Below are 21,439 nucleotides of genomic sequence, written 5' to 3' on the forward strand. Positions count from 1 at the left end.
ATATTATTAGTCCCACATCTGCTAGCCTCTGGGTATTTCCTTTCCCAGGACCATCATCAAAACTAACTCTGGATATGACTATGTTATGAAAAATATAATATCAGTGGGAAAAGAAAAAAAAAAAACAGACATGAAAATATGACAACCACAGAGTATCAGTACTAGATCATGTGAAGAAAAAAGACACCAAGCCCCATTTCAGCCTCATTCCTTGTGCCAGCTGTTTTCCTCCATGCTCTTATTCAAGAGTTTTCTTACTCAAGAAAAAGTGGAATTCAAGAGTTTTCTTATTCAAGAAAACTCTTATTCAAGAGTTTTCCACTGCTAGGCTATAGCAATTAAAGTTCAATTGCTGTGTGAAATTCTCACTGTTAGGGAGTCTGGATGTCTGGTTCGTCCTCCCTGGATGTCCTTTTATTGATGCTAGGGAAACCATCACAGTTCCCCATGACTGAAGAAGTAAACTAGATACACGTATGGTCAAAACAACGGGCTTATTGCTGTGTTCGTTCCTCTGTGCTGATCAGGTGCGGGGCTGCTTAAGAGGTACCCACAAGCGGCTCTGGTGACATGATTTATTACCCTTTATATTCCCCTTTTCCACCCCCATGCTTTTTCCTCTACCACGCTCGTGCACTCCCAAATAAACAGCCTGTCCCTGTTTATTCTTTTCCCACTAGCTTCAATGCTGCTGATTTTACATCCTTATCCAGTATTTGTCATCGGGTTGCCCTAGTAATTTCTGCCTTGGGCAGCAGCGCTGTTAAGCTAGTCCCCCTGCTTGTGCTGTTTCTCAGGTTGCTGTCTTCTTAGTGTAGCCTCGAGTGAAGGTTAGCCATCTGCATATGCATCACTCCCTTTTTGCTATTTGTTATGCCTGGTAGTTTCTCACATTGTTATCTTGTTAGTGTAGCTACAGTTCAGGTTCGACAGTTTGCACACATACCCTCGCACCCAGAAGCCAGCCTGGTGAAACTGCTGGTGGGAGCACCTTCTCCTTCATCTACTTGGTCTGAATTACCAGAGACAGCCCTCATGGCCAGCGACAGCTAGACCTTGAGGGAAACATCACACTTAACCTTCTGCTTTCTGCCTGCCCTTCCTTTCTGAAGGAGGTCACAAAATACATGTACGTGGTCCAGCCTGTTGCTGCGTCTTCTGGCATATTGCTCTGCATTTCTTCCTTGGCTGCCTTACGATGGTGACCCAGAGTGGGAAACGCTCATTAACCCTTCTGTCCTGGACCAGACGATGGCCTGCTTTCTGGTGACTTCTTCCATTCTCTGCCTAGTCTGGCCTCTGAGCCATGTGGAGAAGCTGCCCAGAAAGAGTCAGTTGCTCTGTGCAGGCAATCTTCCTGGAGATAGTTCATCTCCCATTTACCCAGATTACCTCTGTAGCAACTTGGCAGTGAAAACTGGTTAAATGGGAATGGGAATGGCTGCATTAAAAGGATCTGAGACCTATGGCAGATTTTTTACGGGGAAGATGCTCTTCCTCCAGCTAGAAGACAAAAAAGGAAGAGTTCAGAGAGGTTGTATGCTCCACCCCCCGGCTTAATTCAGAGCAACACACTGAAGACAACCTGCCAGCAATACAAGGTCACCTATAGAAGTTTCCTTTTCATACAAAGGCCAAATAATTATTTAGGTGTCACGATGGAATGGCGTCTTTCAGTTTTTCCCAATTATTTGCTAGGGAACAGCAAGAAGAAGTGGAAAAGTGCCTTGTCTAGTGCCTGAAATAGCTGCTGCTGCTGTTGCCGCTCACCTGTATGGTGTATCTTCCTCTTTGGGCTTACACATGCTTAGGCGTTAGAGATTATTTTTTCCTGAGGTAGAAGAAAAAAAACCAAATCATAGAGAAAAACTCTAGATGAAGAAAAATGACAGTATATCTGGTTTCGTTTATCTATCTAGTATCAGCTGACATTTCCTTGCCATCAGACCATCATGTCACATTGCAGTCTGAGACAGCACCTGCAAACCAAGCAAGTAAAAATATAATTATGAGGATTAGAATTAAATTTCGCTATCCACAAAAAAATGCATCTCTTTCCAGATACAGATGGATCTTGATATGTCATAAGCCATATCACCATGCTAAGTAATAAGTATTATACAGTAGTTTCTCTGGTAAAAAAAAAAGAGAATTTGCATCCTGAACCTCTTGATTTGTTTCTTATTGACAGTTTAGTAGGACAGTAGGTAATACTTAAGATAAAAAAGGGATGATTCTTTGAGTTCAGGTTTAAACTAAATCCAAATTTTGAATTAGTGTAGGGGTTTTTTCATTTTTGGCATGGTCCACCGCTCTGGAAATGCCAATCTGTGGCAAGCCGATCATACTGCCACAATAACAGTGCTATGCAAACAAGATTTCTGTTTGGGTACAATATGAAGGGTGATCAGAGATTGTCCTTTAAGCTGACCTTGTAGGTAAAAACAGCCCCCATGAAATTCAGCTTAGACCGGGACTTTATCAAAGAGAGTTTTAACAAATCGTTTGGCAAATATATTTAGAAGACACAAAATACGACTTTGGGATCACTTCCTTACGTGGTCTTTGTTTAAACGTAGCTTGTCTACCCTGACTTAATTGCAATTCTGTTTCTGTAAAATATTTTGCTTTCCATACAAATTGCTGAAAAGAATTTTCAAAATGTCAGTACGTGTTAAGCACTTAATATCCGTAGGATCTTCTGAAAACCCATCTGCTATGCAAATTAATACCTAAGAGTAATTTCTGAATGGGTATTCACAGAGGCACGGTTCAGAAAAACAATTAGCATATGTTTACCTTCCAGTGATTTCCGTAAAATACAGATTTTTACTTGAATACTTTATACAATGAGGAATTATTTCCTGAGCTGACGTTTTATGCATTACAACTAATAATATCAAGATATTGTTTGCTTATTAACGGATTTGAGTTTTATTTGCTCATTCCTCCACCAAGTTCAGTTCTCAGTGATGGAAAATACATGCATTCATTTAATGATTCATGAAGCGTGTCCTGTGTGATTGTGTTACTCCCCACCCTGTGGGATGAGGTGACTTTTTTTTCTCAGTTGCTTTCAGGAGCGCATGTCCTGGTGACTCTCTCTGTCCTGTCCCCTAGTGCACCTGGTGGACATCTGGAACGTGATAGAAGCCTTGCGGGAAAATGCACTGAACAACCTGGATCCCAACATCGAACTGAACGTGGCTCGCCTGGAAGCTGTGATTTCAACTATCTTCTACCAGCTCAACAAACGGATGCCGACGACCCACCAGATCAACGTGGAGCAATCCATCAGCTTACTGCTCAACTTCTTGCTAGCAGCCTTTGATCCGTAAGTCTGCCTTTCTTCCCTCCTCTCCCGAGTGGTGAAAGGATTTTACTTGCTCCGGAAATATCTTTGGAAAACAATTGAATGAGCTAAATTGTGACCCAAATAATGAACATGTGAATAGTGCTAACTAGGGAGAGAACCTAAATTAAGGACCTCTGCTTTCCTTTCTGTCGAGCCAAATTCAGCACAACTGTGTTTTCATCCAGTTACTCAGACTTGTTCCAGTTTATATCAAAGAAGAATTATCTACAGAAACAAATTTACATCCACTTCTAATTTGCCTTGTTATTTATTGACACACCAGTGGCTGACACCACTGCAATGCCTCTGCAGCAGTGCCATGGGTTAATAGCTCATTATTTTGAAAGAGCTCATTTTCCTGCAAGTTCTTGCAGCTGTAAGCAATTTTTTTTTCTGGCTCATGCCAGTGCAGCATGATTTTGAGACCATGACAGAAATAGGATAAAGACCTGGAGGTGATGAAATTCATGTTGTTTATTACTGCATGGGACCCGTATTACAAAAAGGACAAGTTTGAGATAGAGCAAGCCACTTACCTTAATGAGTATACTGTGTATACATATTACAGTTTCTGAATACATAGTCATCAACCCGTATTGCAATATTTGCAATCCTCAAAACTGGATTTTTGGAGAACAGTGGTTAAGTCTGACAGATGCAGATGCCCTATTGCCTCTTTATGGCTTATATTTTGAAAATTCCCCAGCTGAAAACACTGGCCATGACACATTAAAATAAGAATGCTGCCCCTCTCCCCCTCTCTCTTTCCTGTCCTCTTGCTTGAGGGCCCCGGTGCTGGGTGTCATTGAGCACCTTTTGGAGCCAGACCAGCCAGCGGCTCAGTCACCATGGCAACGGGGAGAAAAAGTAGATGTTCCACATCACGAGGCTGCACCCAACCTCCCCTCCAGCCCCTCTGAGGGGAAGAAAAAGAAGCCAATCTGTTGTGAAACCGTAGCCTTCAGGAATATTTTTCTCCCCTCAAGGGCAATAAAAGAAGGAGCAGGCATTTTAATTTATACCATTGTGGCTGTGACAAGAACACTAAAGGACGATGAAAATGGCCAGACGCATGCATTGCTGCATGCCGCGAGCAAACTGCTTCCCAGCTGGTAAACACAGGGAAGGACCCAGGACTGTGGAAGCAAGACCTGCGATAACGTGCTTGGTTTGTAGCTCACTGTAAAGGGGTAAAGATCTCGGCCAGACGTCAAGGCTACTTGCAGCAAAATGGAGGAGAGGAATTTACTCCCCTGTAGGGAAACAGAGAATGTGCTTAAAGGGGTACGGTTTTGCTTTCCCTGAAAACATCCCATGTGCTGTGGGTCGTGACCTGTTTCTGGGCTCCCGTCAGGCCCTCCCAGGGGTGAGGAGGGTTTGACCCTCACTCCATTCGCTAAGCAGCACTCTGTCGTGCTGCCTCCGAGCAGGGTGCTCAGGATGCACTTCCCAGAAGGACAGAGACACCCAAAGGACCCCCAGGAAGAGGCTCCCAGCTCTGGGGTCTGAGATAGGGACTGGCTGCCTATCACCCCATTTTAAATGCACCAAACATCTGGGATGAGGTTCAGGTGCAATCTGAGATATCTAAGTTCAGGCTTCACGGAGATGGATGTCAACTAGATCTCTCTTTACTGTAATGGGAGTTTGGACACCTATCACAGATATAGACATACAGTTTAAGCGTCTGATTCTCAAAATGTACCCTACCCTTTAGTATGGTTCAGATTATTGAAGTTTTGGGTCGGGTGTTGGTTTAGCAATCACTGGTGGTCCAGGTTTCCCTGTTTCTGGGAAACAGAATGGGGGAGGTGGCTCTACGTGCTACAGGGATGGTGTGAGAGCTGCTGGGGTCTAACCAGAGCTGATGTCTCTGCTTGCCATGTTGCTCCCTTTCCCTCCCGTCCCCTGCAGTGCAGCAGAATGGTCCTTCTCTGCTGAAGGCTACAAGTCAGTAGAAGGAGGAGCAAAGTCTTTTCTTGTGGTCCCATGCTCAGAGGAAAGCAATGCATTGCATATAGGGGGAACAGGGGTGGACCTGTGAGGCAGGATGAAGTCCATTTCTCACTCTCCCCCCATTTATAGAAACTAGTTAAACTAAATTGCCTGCAGTCTTCTCTGATGAAAAAAGGGGGTTTACTAGGTGCATGAATCAGACTGAAATCACAACAGTCACCCCTAAAATAATCCTGTTATCTTTGATCTGGGTTCAATCCTCTATTTCTTAGCCTTGTGTTTTAAGGAAACAGTTGGCCTGCAGAAATGCTATCCAAATTTCTAGGTGGCTACTGAGGAATTATTTTTCATGTTTATTAATGAATGTTAATACGATCGCATTTGATTCTATGAATGCAGAAAACAACAAAAAAAACCCCAAAACCCTAAAAAACCCAGAACAGCTTTCTAAGACCAAAACAGTAGACCAAAACCAAATAGCTCTTCAGTATAAATGAGAAGGCTGTTCTAAGTGATCGTGGATGTTTTTGGTGTCTGTGGCTACGCAGAGCAATGGCTGCTCCTGCTGTACTGTGGGCAGGTCCAGAAAAGGTTGTGCAGTTTCTCGTGTCCCATTTGAAATGCAACAAAAGAGTGGAGAAATGGAGTCTGCAACTTAACATATATGAAAGGACCACAAGGGACAAGTTAATGTGTGATTTAAAATCTAATGAGCCTACCACTGTCTCATTTATTTAGTTCTAGTTAATATATACTGCCCCACGTGTACTGTGCTGGCTGAAGATCCTCCAAGCTTTAAACAGAGCTTCTTCCTTCATTTATAGCCTGCTGAAAACCTGGCAGGTTTCTCTGTCCTCTGGCAGGGAGTATTTTCCTAGGCCTGCAATACAGATGTCTCCTCAGGAGCTAGAACCTGGCTAGCAAAACTTAAGAGGAACCTTGGTGCAATGCTATGGCATGTGGGCCAGCTTGCCCACTGCCTGTGCTGAACTTTCATCCCAGATTTTATATGATTTTTTCACGGCCTTGGGGATTCATTAGGCCTACAGATAATTATATTTCCCTGCTGCTCAACCCTGAAGGAAGGAAAAAGTGGGGAAAAATTATAATGTATAAGATTTCACGTGACGCTGAGTGTGGTGCTCCTTCATGCTAAGCCAAAACTAAAGTGCAACCTTATAAAACTGCAAGTCAATAAAATCAGAATTCACAAACAGAAATGCTGCTCCAATTAATTTACCCTTAGTGTGTGAAAGTCAGCATCATGTGGTAGAGGACCCCGACAAACCAAAGCCAGTGAGCAGAATGAGGCAGTCAGACTTTAAAAAACCTGGACAAAACCATGCCTGATTTGCGTTTTTAACTGCACATTAAAATTGCGCAATACCTTCTGCTTCAAGGTCTAAGGTGATTAACTGGCTTTATGAAATAATAGCATACTTCCTTCACTGGCATACCAGTAATATATAAAAAGATGACAAGTTCAAACCTCTCTGAAAAATTCATCCCAGGCCTGTGTCAAAGCCTAGGCAGCTAGGTGGAATGTCAGCCTCATTCAATCGAGCCATTCCCAAAAAGACTGTTTTTAAACAGACTGTAAAATATTCTGTGCAGGATCATCTTCAGCACTGACTCAGTATTACAATACAGCTATTCCTGCTGCAAAGTTTAACTGACAAGAAAATAGCTGATTTTTCTCTGTCCCTTGATATACCTGTCCTACAAATGGAGCTGTGAGCTATGAAACAGACCCAATCTGGCTGGAGGGGCTTGACTTCTACAAAGAAGAGTAAACTTTCATGTCCTTGTTTAATCAAATGCACATTTGAATCATACCAGGTTCAATACATAAAGATGTTCAGTATCTGTTTTGGAAGTATAACTTCTTGCTCATCCATCTATTCAGAGCTGTAAGGTGTTTAATTCCCTCTCTTCTTCACCTTGGCTAATTATTGAAAGCCATACAGGCCAGCTAGCTTTAATGAAGGAAGTCCAGCCAAAAAATGCATTTCAGAGATTTGGTCATTATGCATTTTGCTAAGTGAAAGAATTTGCTTGATTCCAATAAAATTTCCTTTCTGAAACCTGTTTGTGAAAATGGGAATTTGTAATTACAGCTTCTGACATTTCAGAATTGGCTGCCCTGGTTAAGGTGGACAGTAGGAGGCCCACAAGTAACCAAAGAAATTTCGTTACTTTTGGAAAAGATAACGTAAAGCGTTGGGGGAGCACCACTTCATGCCTAGCTAATGAGAAAAATAATATTTTCTCAATGTCCATTTCATGGGACACATTTGCTATTTCTAAAGATGTGATGTTATTTCTTTATAGCTTTCCCCACCATATGGCTGTCTCAGGATGAGTATTGCTAGAGATCCTGACAAATGTCAGTGTCATCCATTTGGTACCGCTCTCCTTGCTGACCCGAAAGGCAAATTCAGGCCGTGGAGCTGGACTTAGCCTTGTATGGCGTGTGGATTTTATCAAGCTGTCTGTGAGGCTTCCTTGCTCTGGGGAGAAACTGTCTCTCTCTACAGCCACACATTTGAAGAGGAAACCTTCTGCTCTGCTCTGGTGTCTAAAAGCATGTATTATTTTTTGCCCTTTTTTCCCCAAGCAGCAGGAGATAACCTTAAGCCCTGGCCATCATTCCATTTCCGAAGTACTCCATCCTGTGTTGTTCCTAAGTGCATATCAGCTTCAAGGTTTGCCTTTGCCATCATTTATGGTGCTTTTCTGTAGGGATCTGAAGAGTAACCTCAATAAGAGAGGTGCTATATAAAATCAAAATATTTTCTGTCCTCTCCTGTTTCCCCTAGTAGAGTTTATATGTCTTTGCATTAGCCAGACTAAAGCTTCTTTCAGGGAGCGCTGACTTCAATAGAGATCTTCATGCTGCTGTGAGCCACTGCTTCAGCATTTGCTTTTACGCAGCAAACACTGCAGGGCCCCAGTGCTGCCAGTCAAGGGCGTCTGTAGTGCTTAGACATAGCTTAGGGCACTTCGGGATCCAAATGATATTGGCAAGTCTTAGACCCCATTATCCTGTCCGTTCATCAGTCATATATATTATATATGCATGTGTGTATATGTATGCACACACACACACGCACACACATATATATTTGGAGGGCAAATTGAATTTATACTGGCTCTAGTGATACTTTTATGAATACAAATGACTGATACAAAATACAGTGTCAAAACTAATCAACTCAAACTGAGAGACTGAAGAGATAAATGAAATCTTTTCTTTCTCTGTTCCTCTGTTCCATAACCATTTGAGTATGGGAAAAGCTGATGGCTCTGGGGTGGAAAGCTGAAAGCGAGTTGATATGTGTCTGCTATTCGAGAGTATAATCCTGTTAGTAAATGTAGCTAAACCATACTGGGAAAAATAATCTAAATCTGAAGCACTTCCACATGGGCTTTATTTTTTCCTCTAATTCTTCCATTGCTTCTTAATAATGCCATTGCTTCCACTTAGCATTTATTTTTCTTAAGTATAACAACTCTTTTAAAGGCAGATGAAAACCTCCTGATGAAACAGTGCAGAAAAAAAATTCCAAAAGTTCTAAAGGGTAGCATGCACAAAAAGAACACAAAATTGACAAATTCTCAGCCATAGCTGCAGCAGTGCTAGGTCCTGGTTTACAGAAATTAGAATCCAGCCAACAAAGGACAGAAATACAGAAGACTGGAAATTCCTATACTGTGATTTTAATCTTATGACGTGATTCAAAGAGAACGCAATGCCATGAAAAAGTAAATGTGCATGAAAGCCAGCATTAAAGAACATAGTAAATATTTATTCCTTAAATACTGAAGTAGTGAATTTTTTTGTCTACATCTCTGGTTGATTTTCTGACAAAAAGCAGAATTTTAAATGTATGTAAAGAATATTTAGAATTAATGTTTAGAATCACGGGTTACATTGAGCTAGAACTAAATCCAATTCACCGAAGTGTATAGGTTATTAGCTAGCCAAGCTTGGGGAACTGACTCATTTTGTAAAGTCTGAGTGACTTAATAATGAACAAAGCACTGAAGCATGTGGCATGCGTTAATGTACTGATATGAGTATGCCATTCATGTCTACTATATATGTATATGTTACTGTATAAGTCCGGCTTGAGGTGAGCAGAGAGAGACACAGTCACAAACTCTGTGTCTTTCCAGAATCAGTTTATCTTTTAGTTCTGATCAGACACAATTTTTTTCATTAAAATTGTGAGTGACAATCAACAGAGTAATTTCATAAATATTGATGGAGAGCTTAATTTCTATATATTGCTACTGCCAGTGCAGTTAGATTATCTTATATAAGAGGTAATTCTGTATATTTTAACAGGAAATCACTTATAAGCATAATGTTCCCTGACAGAGTAAAGACTGAAGGTCACAGAACCTCCATTTCCAAAAAATGACACAAAACTTTATTATCTGGTCCCATCATGAGCCCTATCAGTAGAATTTAGAAAGACGTGGGTGCCATTTTGCTAAGCTCACAAATATTGGCTGACTGTCTCTTTTTTAAAGCATGATGACAACCTGTTCTCACTGATGTCATTAAACAGACATATAGGAAGATATTAAGTAATGCTAAGGACTTGGGATGACAGATAAAAGTTTCTCCAGTGCAACTGTGGACTCTGACTGCTTTATAGTAAGACTCGGAGAATTTCAAGAAAAACCACACGTTTCAATATTTGGATGCCCAAAAATTGAACATTAAAAAGGAGATGAACTTAAGAGGCCATGTTCATTCTCATCTTTGGAAAGGGACTGAACATTACAGCATCTCTGTTCTGCCATTCCTGCGAACACTCTCAACGTTGTTTTGCCTAAACTGGGGGGATAGGTCTTTTAGGACTTGAGTGCCTTGCAGTGTGTGAAGTCATGTACTACTCATGCAGCTCAAATATACCAAGGTTTCTATAGTGTCAGGTAATCATTGGGGACCATCATGACTGTGGAGGGAGAATGAGGCTAGCAAGAGGAGCAATAAAATTAAGCCATTGCATGCTTCAAGACAGTTGAAGGAAGAGTTGGCAGCATGCTAAAGGTGCACACAGCATCCTGAGAGTGCAGTATATGGTCTGATCCTTCCAGGGATAAAAAAAAAAAAGTCTTATTTTTACCTGAAAGTGACTGGATTTACAGAAAAAAATATGTCTTTTTGCCCCTATGGCATACACCTGTGTGCATTTGGGATTTAATAGCATTATTTGTTTTAAGTTGAAAATAGAGCCAGACATAGCCTCAACTTGAACAAACCAGGGACAAGACTATTCTACATATGACAACAAATGTCCTTTGGTCATTCTGGATGCAGGTTTATTCCCCATTTTTCAGCAAATTCCTTCTTAAAGGTTCATGGGGGTCAGATGTATCATTTGTCAGAACTTGTCAGAACTTGTCAGGCAATTGTCAGAACTTACTAACAGGTACAATACCCAGCTTGTGCAATCATGTGGTCCTTTTCTGGTTTTTTCACTTTTGTTGCCAGTGTTGATTTTTGCACTTATTTGCAATCTTCTAAGGACAGAAGATACAGAGTGCGCTTAGGACAGGGAGGCCATGAGTGTGACAGGTGCCTTCCAGTGCTACTGTAGCACAAATAGCAGTAATAATCATCACCTTAATGTATGTAATGAGATCAACAGCTTAATACTGAGCTTCATATACATAATAAATATGTTCTGACATCTTTGCAGAACAACGTACTGATGTGTTCCCACAAAACAAACTTTGATTTTAAAATTCAATTATTTCTTCATATGTGAATCCACATATAGTGTGCCTTACAATATGTCATGTCGATATGCATTTTAAATGGAAGGAAGTCCATATTATAAAATATGTCTACTTTCTACTTTTGAACAGGGAAGGGCATGGTAAAATTTCCGTTTTTGCTGTCAAAATGGCCTTGGCAACTCTTTGTGGAGGAAAGATCATGGACAAATTAAGATGTAAGTCTTTTAGGTGACATTTTTTACCTCTTAATCATTGTTGTACTTTGAGAGATAACAGTACAGGTAGGGAAAGAAGGAATTAGGATAAGTTATAGTTTCATGGTTGGGTTTGGGATTTGCACTATATACACCTCCAAGTAATTCCCACTAAATGTTTGACTGAACTTCACCCTGGACTTCATATTTTTGAAGCCAAATTGCATATATTGAGGTTCTGATTGGTGGCTTTTGGTTTTTTTTTTCATTTGGGATGATTGAATTCAGAGTACAGGTAGGTGCCTCAAATGTTCAAGGTCATGAAGCATCATTTAACAATTTCTTCAGACTTTTTTTTAATAACATCTCTCTCCTTTCACACTTAGAAGTACAATATATTTATGCACTATTTATATTTCTTCCCATAGAGCACATACTAATTCCATCTATTTTGGAAAATAGATTCTCATTTCACAGGATTTATTCCCAGTTCCCCAGTAGCCAAGGCATAGTTTACTTGCAGCTGCAGTGAAAGACTTTCTACTTAGTGCTATGATATCTGTAGCTCAGGTCCAAAACACCATTTCCTAGACTTTTTGACCAAAGGATTAATGTTAACCTTCAGTTTCCTCTGAGCCTTCTACCACAGCCAAAGAAAATTCAGTTTACAAACTGTTGTTGTTTAGAGTAGACAAGTAGAAGTCCCAGGTGCTAATACAGTCTTCCAGATTTGGTGCCATTTTTTAATATATTATTTCTGTGTAGAAACTCAAATGTAGACTGAACTTAAATTATAAATTGAACACTGTTTGTTCCTTAGGCTGCTTTAAGAATAAGGAGCAGGGTCCATCCAGTGGAAGGCTGGAGTGCGATGCTGATTTTCCAGGACAGCAGTCCCAGGGTCCTGTTGTCAGAAAATCCCTTCCAGGATCCTGGAAATGAAGCAGCTGACATGACAGCCTGAAAAATGATAAATGTTCCTTAGTCTGGGATCCCCTGCTAAGCTTAGGATGCTTCTAAACAAGGGGAAAAGGAAAGGCTGAGAAACATGCATCTCTGGAGAGATAAAACTTTACAATATTTTTATACATGAACAAAATGCAAAAAAGGGAGAAGAGTCAAAAGTAATGCATTTGAAAGACCTTCAGTGCTTTGTGTGTCCAAAACAATAATAACTGATTTAATGAACTCATTGTCAAGATTTAGATTTGACATGGTAAGCTGGCAGTAGGCAAAAAGCTGATGTTGCGTATCTTGTCAAATTAGATCCTTCTTACCTGATTAAATTCCTGCCTCATGCCATGCCTCAGATGTCTCTTAAAAAAATGACCACACACAATGAAAAAAAAAGCAGAAATATTTTAATATCAAAATCAGCTACTTTTTTTATATGTAAATCATTCTCTTTGTTTTCTGTTTAGTGGGATTATAATTAAAGATGCAGTGGATGTTTCCATAAGCAGAACGTGTTGCTTAGTACTCCTTAGTTCAAATCAGATAATACTGACTTAAGAGCAAATCTGTAGCTCACACTAAAGTTGCTGTGTCCTTTTCTTGTCTTTTCCCCCCTCAGATATTTTCTCAATGATTTCTGACTCCAGCGGAGTGATGGTTTATGGCAGATACGACATGTTTCTGCGGGAGGTTCTCAAGCTGCCCACGGCTGTTTTCGAAGGGCCTTCATTTGGTTATACTGAGCAATCAGCAAAATCCTGTTTCTCACAACAGGTAAATGAAGAGTGAACATCCTAGACACAGGATCTCAGTCACCACTGAGCAGGCCAAGACTTTCTTCCTTCCTTACACATATGTGCATATTTGTCCAGGAAACACGTGGCTGGGTGGAGGGGAGGTCCACTTTGCTAATTTCTGGCATGTAGGTTAGGTGCCATCTATAGGAAACTAGTCTCTACAGGTTCCCCATATAACCATGGAGGAGAGAGAGGCCTAGTCAAAAAGTGATTCAGAGCAGGATCTTAAATTAAGTTTAAGGTTCCTAAATTAGGGAGCCTGAGGAGACTAACTTCCTAATTTAAGCACCTAAGTTAGATACTTACATTTAGGTGATATAAATACCCCAAGACATGCAATCCTCCACTCCAGTTAGTTGTTGTTGCTGTAAACTTATATGAGACTTTAACTTCTCCGTACAAAGCTCAACTCCCACCAAAAAATCAAACTATATGTTTTCCAAGTGACGATGTACACACGTGAGAAGTTTACAAGTGAGTAAAAAATTGCCTTAAACCTTTATTGAAAATGGGAGTCAGTAGGTAGTAGAAAATCCCTAGTCTCTTACAGATAACGTCAATGAGATAGGGTCAGGAAAGGGTCAGGAAAGCAATTAATTTATCCTGAAGAAAATACATGAGATTTGTCCACAACTCACCAGACTATGTAGGTGCACTGAGTACAGTACATTGGCTGCAGCTAATACCTAGCACTTCAAAAGATCCCGTAACTGGGGCTGGTTGTCTCCTTCTCCAATGGAGAAAGAGAATTCCTCTGGCTCTTGCCACACACCACATTGTATAATTCCATAAATATAAAGTAAGGGAAGATGCTGAAACCAGGAAAATGTTAGATATAAAGTGGTATTTCCCTTCTCTTTATCCTTCCATTCGCTAAGTGAATACTGTTGAACAAATAAGTTGAATGGAGCAGGAATAGTGTCATTTTCATGCAAAATAGAGTCTCATTTTTTGTTTTCCCTCAGTTTCATCACTAACCAATAGGCACTGCAGTCAACTGAAAGGCATTGTTGAAATCCATTTATTGAATCATCTCCCAAATAATTTTAAATGGTAATGTTTGCATATGTGAAACTAGTCTTGTTTCACAGAGGGAGACTTAAGAAGCATTTCATCTTATGTTGAAGAATTTACATAGTGAAGTGACTTTTGGTAGTTTTGTGTTAAAATAATGAAAGAGTGCTCCTGCATGGCAACAGGGCATTCAAGCTTTGCATGTTGGACATGGTATTATTAGATGAAAAAAGCAATTTCTTTTCTTGAAAAAATGTCATTCAGGCCTCATTTTCTATCTAAGCAGCCATCAGAAATGGCACTTTCATTGACATTGCATCCAAATGAGTGGACCAGACGTACTAAGGTACCTTAAGAAACAAAGTCTCCAAACAGGCATTAGATGGTTTAGTTTACAATCTCCACTTAAAGCTAACGAGAGTTAGGTCTCTGACTGATGTAGGTACACAGCAGATTTACAAAGCTGCTGTTTTGCATCTGTAGGCAACCAAGTGCTCTTGTAAATCTAGTCTAATATTTCACTTAAATTCACTTTATGTAATTCTCATTATGTCTTCACTAGGGATGAACCACAGTTTTGAAATGAGACTCAAAACAACATATCCCTATGACACTATGATAAATGATACTCACAGTCTTAGTCACACCGTAGGTTGTTCTTTCACTCTCTCATATTGCACTTAGCGTTATCAAAAGTTGATAGCTTGGGATAAGTTTGGCACTTTCTCTGTTGTTCTCAGCATGGATCACTTTTGCTTACCAGACGCATTTCAGCCCCCTGATACATAGGTACCTCAATTTCAGGGAGAGAAAAAATTCTGGGAATGATCTTCTGCTCATGGTGTCAAATCCAGTTGAGTTTGCATCTGAAAGGATTTTTCCTATTGCAAAAATGTTTTATTATTCCTCATTGTACTGGTCTACTTGATCAAACCATGCATTTTCCTCCATCTGTGAACCACTGCTGGATTGAATGGGTATTCAAAATAGAAACAACAGTGTTTCCTCATCAGCAAATTTACGGAACAGAAATACCAGAGCAAGTGACTTAATGTTTCAGAGTACAAATCTGTGGCTCAAAAAGGAGTTTTATTGCCACCACTTTCCCCCATAGGTAGGATTAATGCGGTGTTATACTGTATTGTATTAAGAAGTGTTGTTATTACTATAAAAAACACTTTATTTCTCTTTTTTTGTCCCAAACTAAAAAGATAGACACTAACTTCATTTTCTTAGCACTTGGCTAAGTGTTATTCCACAAACCTAGACTCCATCTGCATGTAGCGTATATTTAGAAAACAGCTTTCAGTTTCAACTTCCCAGTAGCTGAAAAAAAACTGCAGGAGGAAAGTATGCCTTTTGAAATGTATGGAAATTGCTCTGCTGGTGTCCTTTTAAGGGACACTGCTCTCTCTAATCCATAAAATCAGTGACCACCAGAAGAGTTCAGCCATAAAGCTGTCAGTGAAGCTAAGTTGCTTTATTTGGTGCAAATCAGGTTTTAAATTATAGCTGCATTCAAAAGCCTATTCCATTGTGGAAGAACTGTTCTTGTCTCCCCATCTATTTGCTTGTTTAGACCAGTTGTGTGCTTGCTGCCAACTTATCTGCCTTCAAGAGCAGAGGGAAGACTTAAGGCTACTCAGCTCTGCCGTATGGGGCACTGGAGGACCCTTATTTTCCTAGACTCTGTTCTGCCTTTTCTCCTCCTGTTCTCAGTTCTGCTGTGGACAGCACAGACATTTGCTGGCGGCATTGGTCAGCAAAGCCATGCCCAACAGCATGATCTCCAAAAGAAAGATCCTTTTCTGTGAGCTGATGCTTATAGCATAGGAAGCCTATCTGGGAAGTGGTTATGCACTCTCCATGGGTGGGAAGATTATTCATACAACAAGCAGGTGGTAGCTGGACTTTCATACTGCAGGTATTGTGGGAAAAGGTAGTATTTCAATGAGATTTAAGCTCATGTTCTGGCTATTTCTGTTCATTAAAGAATCAAGACCATTTTCACAGCTAGCCTGAAGTATTTTCTCTTCTTTTAGGGACAAATACCTTTATATATTTCCCAATATCTTGCAATATTTCAGCCCTGAGACTGTTACAGAGTGAGATGTTTTCCACTGATCAGTGGAAAACACTGGTTTCCACTGAGATGTTGTACACTGAATGTATAAGAGAAATAATGATTTTCTTTACATCTGGTGGCAATTATATATACATGCAGCACAGACACTCCATCTGGAAATCTCAGTTCTTAAAAGCACTCCACAACACACTGAGTTGGTACATATCACTCCATAGCTGCTGTTTTGCTTCCTTATGGGGTAACCACAGTTCTTTAGCAAGTTAAAGCAGTAGCTTATGCAATCAGATATGAAAATTTAGCAATCCCTTTGGATATGGGGATACTACTTAAATATGTATGTCTGTAAATTATATCTGCACACATTCTCAGCAGGGCTCAATATTTTTGCATCTTAATTTTATTGTAAAAGAAGGCTCAGTTGCTGACTTCTTAAGTACTCTCTGTCCTTGACCACCCAGTAGCTGTGTACTTTAGTCCACACTTACATAGTCAGTACACTAGGTAGGAAAGAGCAAGTATGGAGGGGATGTCTCAGGCTGAAATATCACCTCTAGGTCTGAAAAAAATAAATGAACTAAGATTTGTGCTGACCTTTTGCAGATGCCTAAGAAACTTAAGGCTCTAGATTACATTTTTTAAACCAACAGGGATATTTTAGAGTTTAAATCTCTTTGAAAGATAAAAGGTCATAGGCCTTTAAGTGCTTACAGGCATGGAGAGTTTAGGAACAGTTGCAGTCCCTGAGTGTGTGCAAATACAACCTCCCACAATCAGAGCTCACCCATAACTAGTTGCCATCACTCAACAGATAAGCCTAGTTTCTTAAATTACAGTAACACAATTGCCTGTGATGGTCTGTCCTTACCCTGTATTTGTTTTGAAATTATACTGCCTTGTCACTATTTTCTTTCATTTTCTTTGTTGGAGTACCATCAGTCATTCTCTACAGTGGCTTCTCACGTGAAAATTGGTAATACATGGTGATACCCTGCATGCACTTGTACTCGTTACAGGCTACTCAAAACACATGAGAATATGAAGAGTTGAATGCCAACCTTATTCACAAAGCATCTTCAGGCAATGACTTTAGAAGAGAGTCTTGAAGTGAGTGGGAGCTAGGTGTCTCCAACCCAGCCTTGTGAAAAGGACTGCTAGTCGTCAGTAGTATACATCGTAACTACTAAAAATAGTCCAGAAAATCTTTGCTAGTATCACTTCTTCTTTTCAGTAAACCAGGGCTACAAGCAAACAGTGTCTGAAACTTGTTCCCAAGTGTTTCTGTAAAGACAAGATAAAATCATTTTGATATGTCTAATTACTGATTCTTTGTGCATGTTTGTTTGCTTGTTTGAGCAGAAAAAAGTCACATTAAACACTTTCTTGGATACTCTCATGTCTGATCCCCCGCCACAGTGTCTAGTGTGGTTACCGCTTCTGCATCGACTGGCAAATGTTGAAAATGGTAAGTAAGAGCTGCTGCCAAAAAAGATCACAAGAGTAAACTTTTGTGTGATGATTTTCTCACTCTGTGGATGGTTTTGTAGGAGCTACTGTACTGGGTTCATTGACTCCACGTACTATTTTTACCGTCACTGGTAAAATATTTAAAGAATCCTGTTGGTCATTCGGCCAGGAACATGGCTTAATTTTTGCTGTGCTCAGGAAATTATCCTGATCATGTCCTCTCCTCCTGTGCTCTGGATAAGCAAAGAGCAATAGGACTTGATCCATTCACACACTTACATTTGGTAAACTATCAAGGCCACAACTTTTATTAGTTATGACATATGGCAGCAGAGAAGGAACAGCTTGGCAGTTTCTGTTCACGCAATATTCTTGGCAGGAGATGTCCAGTGCAGTGCAAAATACCAGCCAAAAGGTCCTTATGAAGGATCTCCTCCTAAGCCTACAATGCCAGACGCTATACTCTGAAAAGGAAGTTCCACATTCGTCCTTATGCTTTGCTTGTGTGGAATATGAGGATTTAACTGTGATACACCTCTTTCTCCTCAAGGGTTGTCTTTCCCGAAAATGAGTAGATCACAGATTTTAAGACAAGAAGGGACCATGAAGATCAACTCATTTGATTATTGCACAGTGCACGTTGCATGTCCCTGGACAGTAACATCTTCCTCAGCCTTCCAACTTCTTGAGCACCTGGGGAAAAGTTCACAGACTCACAGATGTAGTCCTCCAGCCAAACCCTTCATATACTGTTTCTGTAGAAGGTGCTGCTACACTGAAATTGCAGGGGCAGAGCTAGAAATCTTGTGCATCTCATCTCACTGTGTGCACCACCAAATTGCAGCCCACAAACTCTGTACAGTTCCTCATGTAGTTCTGGAGGAGTTCCCCTGCTGCAATGCAGCCGGCTTCTGCTGTCCAGAAGGACCAGCACTGCCAATATTAAATAGAAAAGAAACATGAGACAAGAATCATAGAATCATAGATGGTGATTTAGAATCATAGAATCATAGAATATCTCAAGTTGGAAAGGACACATAAGGTTCAAGAAATGCCTTTGTACTGTCTTGTTTATCTGGGTGTACTTGTTCCTAATGTGGCATTTCTTGCTTATGATCATCAGGAGGCAATGATGCTGACAGTCATTATTCCAACACTTTAAATCTAGAAAAAGGAAGATTTTAAAATGGAGGACGTTTATACTAAAATTTTAAAATATTAATTTAGCAAGATAAATAGATTTTTTGTGAACAATTTTCCAGCCCAGTATTTTGCCTCAGAGGTTGCTGTGTGTCCTGGTTTCAGTTGAGATTCTCTCCCCCATCCCACCGAGGGGGAGTGAGTGAGCGGCTGCGTGGTGCTTAGTTGCCGGCTGGGGCTAAACCACGACACTGTGTAAGGGGCTTGTTGAATATTCCTGTGTTGCTGCTCCCTTGAAGGTTTACCTCTAGTGTAACTGAAGCTTTGGAATGCTGCAGAGAAAAAGAATGGGGTGGGGGGGCAGGAGGAAGAAAAAATCATATCTACTCATCTTGTTGGGCAATAAAAGTATTTATACTGTATTTCCAACCAGAAAATGGGGCTGGTGGAAGGGGAGGTTTGCAGCCATTTTTTGATGATAAAAGGAGAAGGAGGAAGTTGTACATGTTCTTGTTCTAAATAAATCCCTCTTCCACTGAAAGGCACCAAGGTGGGTAAGGCAATGTTCCCAAGTCCTTGGCTACAGAGCCACCCACATTCCTCAAGCTGCCATCCATCCCTGCCATCCATCCCTGTCCCTCACCAGCTTCACACTGTTTCCCAGCCTAGAGCACTAACCCTTTCTGCTGTGAAATTCTGGCAAGGAATTAAAACGCTTGACACACTCAGCACTGATCCAAACCCTCCCAGACTGAACCTTACAACAGAAAAGCAGAAGGTGCCTGGGAACGAGGAGATGTACAGTACCCCGTGGTAAATTAGGTACATGCTGTAGTGAGGAGAGAGGAACAGAAGTAGCAGTATGGCCAGGAAAGGGCTTCAAAATGTCATGATTGGTGCCTTAGCATGCTTAGTGACTTGAATCCTCATTGCTATCTGCTTTGGAGTGGAACAGAGAACAGGACCACACGGGTCCCTTCAATGCCCAGCTTTCCAAATCTGGGCAACCAAAGCTAAGTGTTCAACTCCATGTATAGGTACCTAAATGACGCCAGTTGTACAGATGCAACAGCAGTAATTAAGAGACAACAACATGCCTAAGTACATTTTTGTGCTTCCAGTAATCAGACAGCTGAGTTTGACTTTTCCTCCGAGGCACATCGCTTTACCTCCTCAGGGCACAGCAGAACATTCAGCTTCCCCCAGTAATGCAGCTGAAGGGTGCAGGGGATTTTCCCATGTATGAATTTCCTCTATGGTGTATTCTGTTAGACACTCAACACATTTTTCGCTGCTGCGAGCAGGAGGTGCAGGCATCAGCTCAGAAGCGATGAAGGGTTTGGTGCCCAGTGTAGGAAGCGTTGGCCATGGCTCAGCACAGGTTGCTGGGCGGCTACTCAAGTTTTCACGGGTCAAAGCTGCGGGAGGCATCCGACACTGCAGATCGCTAGAAACGAAGAAGGGATTTGCCCTTCAGTTCGGGGCTCTGTCCTTAAACTTTTGCTGGGGGTTTCTCTGCTTTGGTTTACGGCTCGGCGTTTCTCTCTCCTGCGCAGTCTTCCACCCCGTCGAGTGTTCCTACTGCCACAGCGAGAGCATGATGGGGTTTCGCTACCGCTGCCAGCAGTGTCACAATTACCAGCTCTGTCAGGACTGCTTCTGGAGGGGCCATGCCAGTGGTTCCCACAGCAACCAGCACCAAATGAAAGAGTACACGTCATGGGTAAGGGAAGGCTCGCGCCTCGCTGCAGACTGCTTTGCCCTCCAGCTGGTGGAGGAGCCCCTGGCCGCAGCTCCAGGCAGCCGTCCGGCACGGGGAGGCCGGGAGCCGGGCTGCCGGTTCGGATCGGCGACCCCGTCGGGGAGGCTTTGGCCTTGGGAGCTGTCGGGAGAGTGCGGAGGTGGGAATGGCTTTTCCTGGGTGAGGATCTGGGGCGCCTGTGACGGTGCGTGCCGCGGGGAGGGCAGCACAGGAGGGGCTGGCAGCAGGGCACCGGGCGCACGGCAGCTTCTCCCGTTCTCGGTAAAATCGTCATTGGCTTGCTCTGTTTGGCTATGTGTAAATGAAATGATGAATACTTAACGTTCATTCATCAATATTTTCAGTCGAGTGCCTGCAGCATATGCGTAGCATTTGGGATGGTCCTGGCACTGTAGATTTTAGCATGGTCACAGGCTTAGATCCACGGTGGTGTCCACTGTAGAGAAAAACACACTTCAGTCTTTTCGTTGTTAAACAAAATAATACAATGCTTTTTCAAAGCTGAAAGGGAATTATCAACAGCTACATTAACCTTCTCTGAAGGGCATCAGACCTGGGGGCTAAGCTCTCCACGGACTGGAGCAAAGCCCCAACAGAAGCTCTTAGTCACGGAGCATCCCAGTCCTTCAGGGTTCAAATCCAGAGACGGGCGGAAAAATCCTAACTAATCTCAAATATTACAAAAGTATATCGTTACAAAAAAAAGAAAACCATGCATATAGCACCAGCTCACATTTGTACAGCACTTTGTGTGTATTTTTTAACAAAGTTCTGAAGCCTAACACTTTTAAAATTTCTGTTTTTCTGTTGATGGAGCAGGCAAGGGTTAAATTTGACATGGTTTGCTCTGTATGCCAGTCACACGGCCCTGCGATGCATCCCAGCAGATCTGGGTCTGTCATTGTTTTTGTGGGTCCTAATTGCTGCTTGTTGCATAGACACGACCAGCTTGAGTTTAGT

At 41.5% G+C, this 21,439-nt stretch overlaps 1 protein-coding gene across 25 annotated transcripts in view; it reads left to right on the forward strand.

The window, feature by feature from the left end:
- The window catches only part of DTNA (dystrobrevin alpha), a 234,206-nt gene that overhangs the window by 161,752 nt on the left and 51,015 nt on the right, over window positions 1-21,439 (forward strand). For all 25 annotated transcript variants that reach the window (XM_075494578.1, XM_075494579.1, XM_075494583.1 and 22 more), the window contains 5 exons: window positions 3,121-3,334; window positions 11,198-11,283; window positions 12,836-12,990; window positions 17,470-17,575; window positions 20,274-20,440. In XM_075494578.1, coding sequence (XP_075350693.1) covers window positions 3,121-3,334; window positions 11,198-11,283; window positions 12,836-12,990; window positions 17,470-17,575; window positions 20,274-20,440 — 728 coding nt within the window. The remainder of the gene's footprint in view (window positions 1-3,120; window positions 3,335-11,197; window positions 11,284-12,835; window positions 12,991-17,469; window positions 17,576-20,273; window positions 20,441-21,439) is intronic.

The sequence above is a fragment of the Mycteria americana genome, chromosome 2 (genome assembly GCF_035582795.1).
Source record: "Mycteria americana isolate JAX WOST 10 ecotype Jacksonville Zoo and Gardens chromosome 2, USCA_MyAme_1.0, whole genome shotgun sequence".
Classification (NCBI taxonomy): domain Eukaryota; kingdom Metazoa; phylum Chordata; class Aves; order Ciconiiformes; family Ciconiidae; genus Mycteria; species Mycteria americana.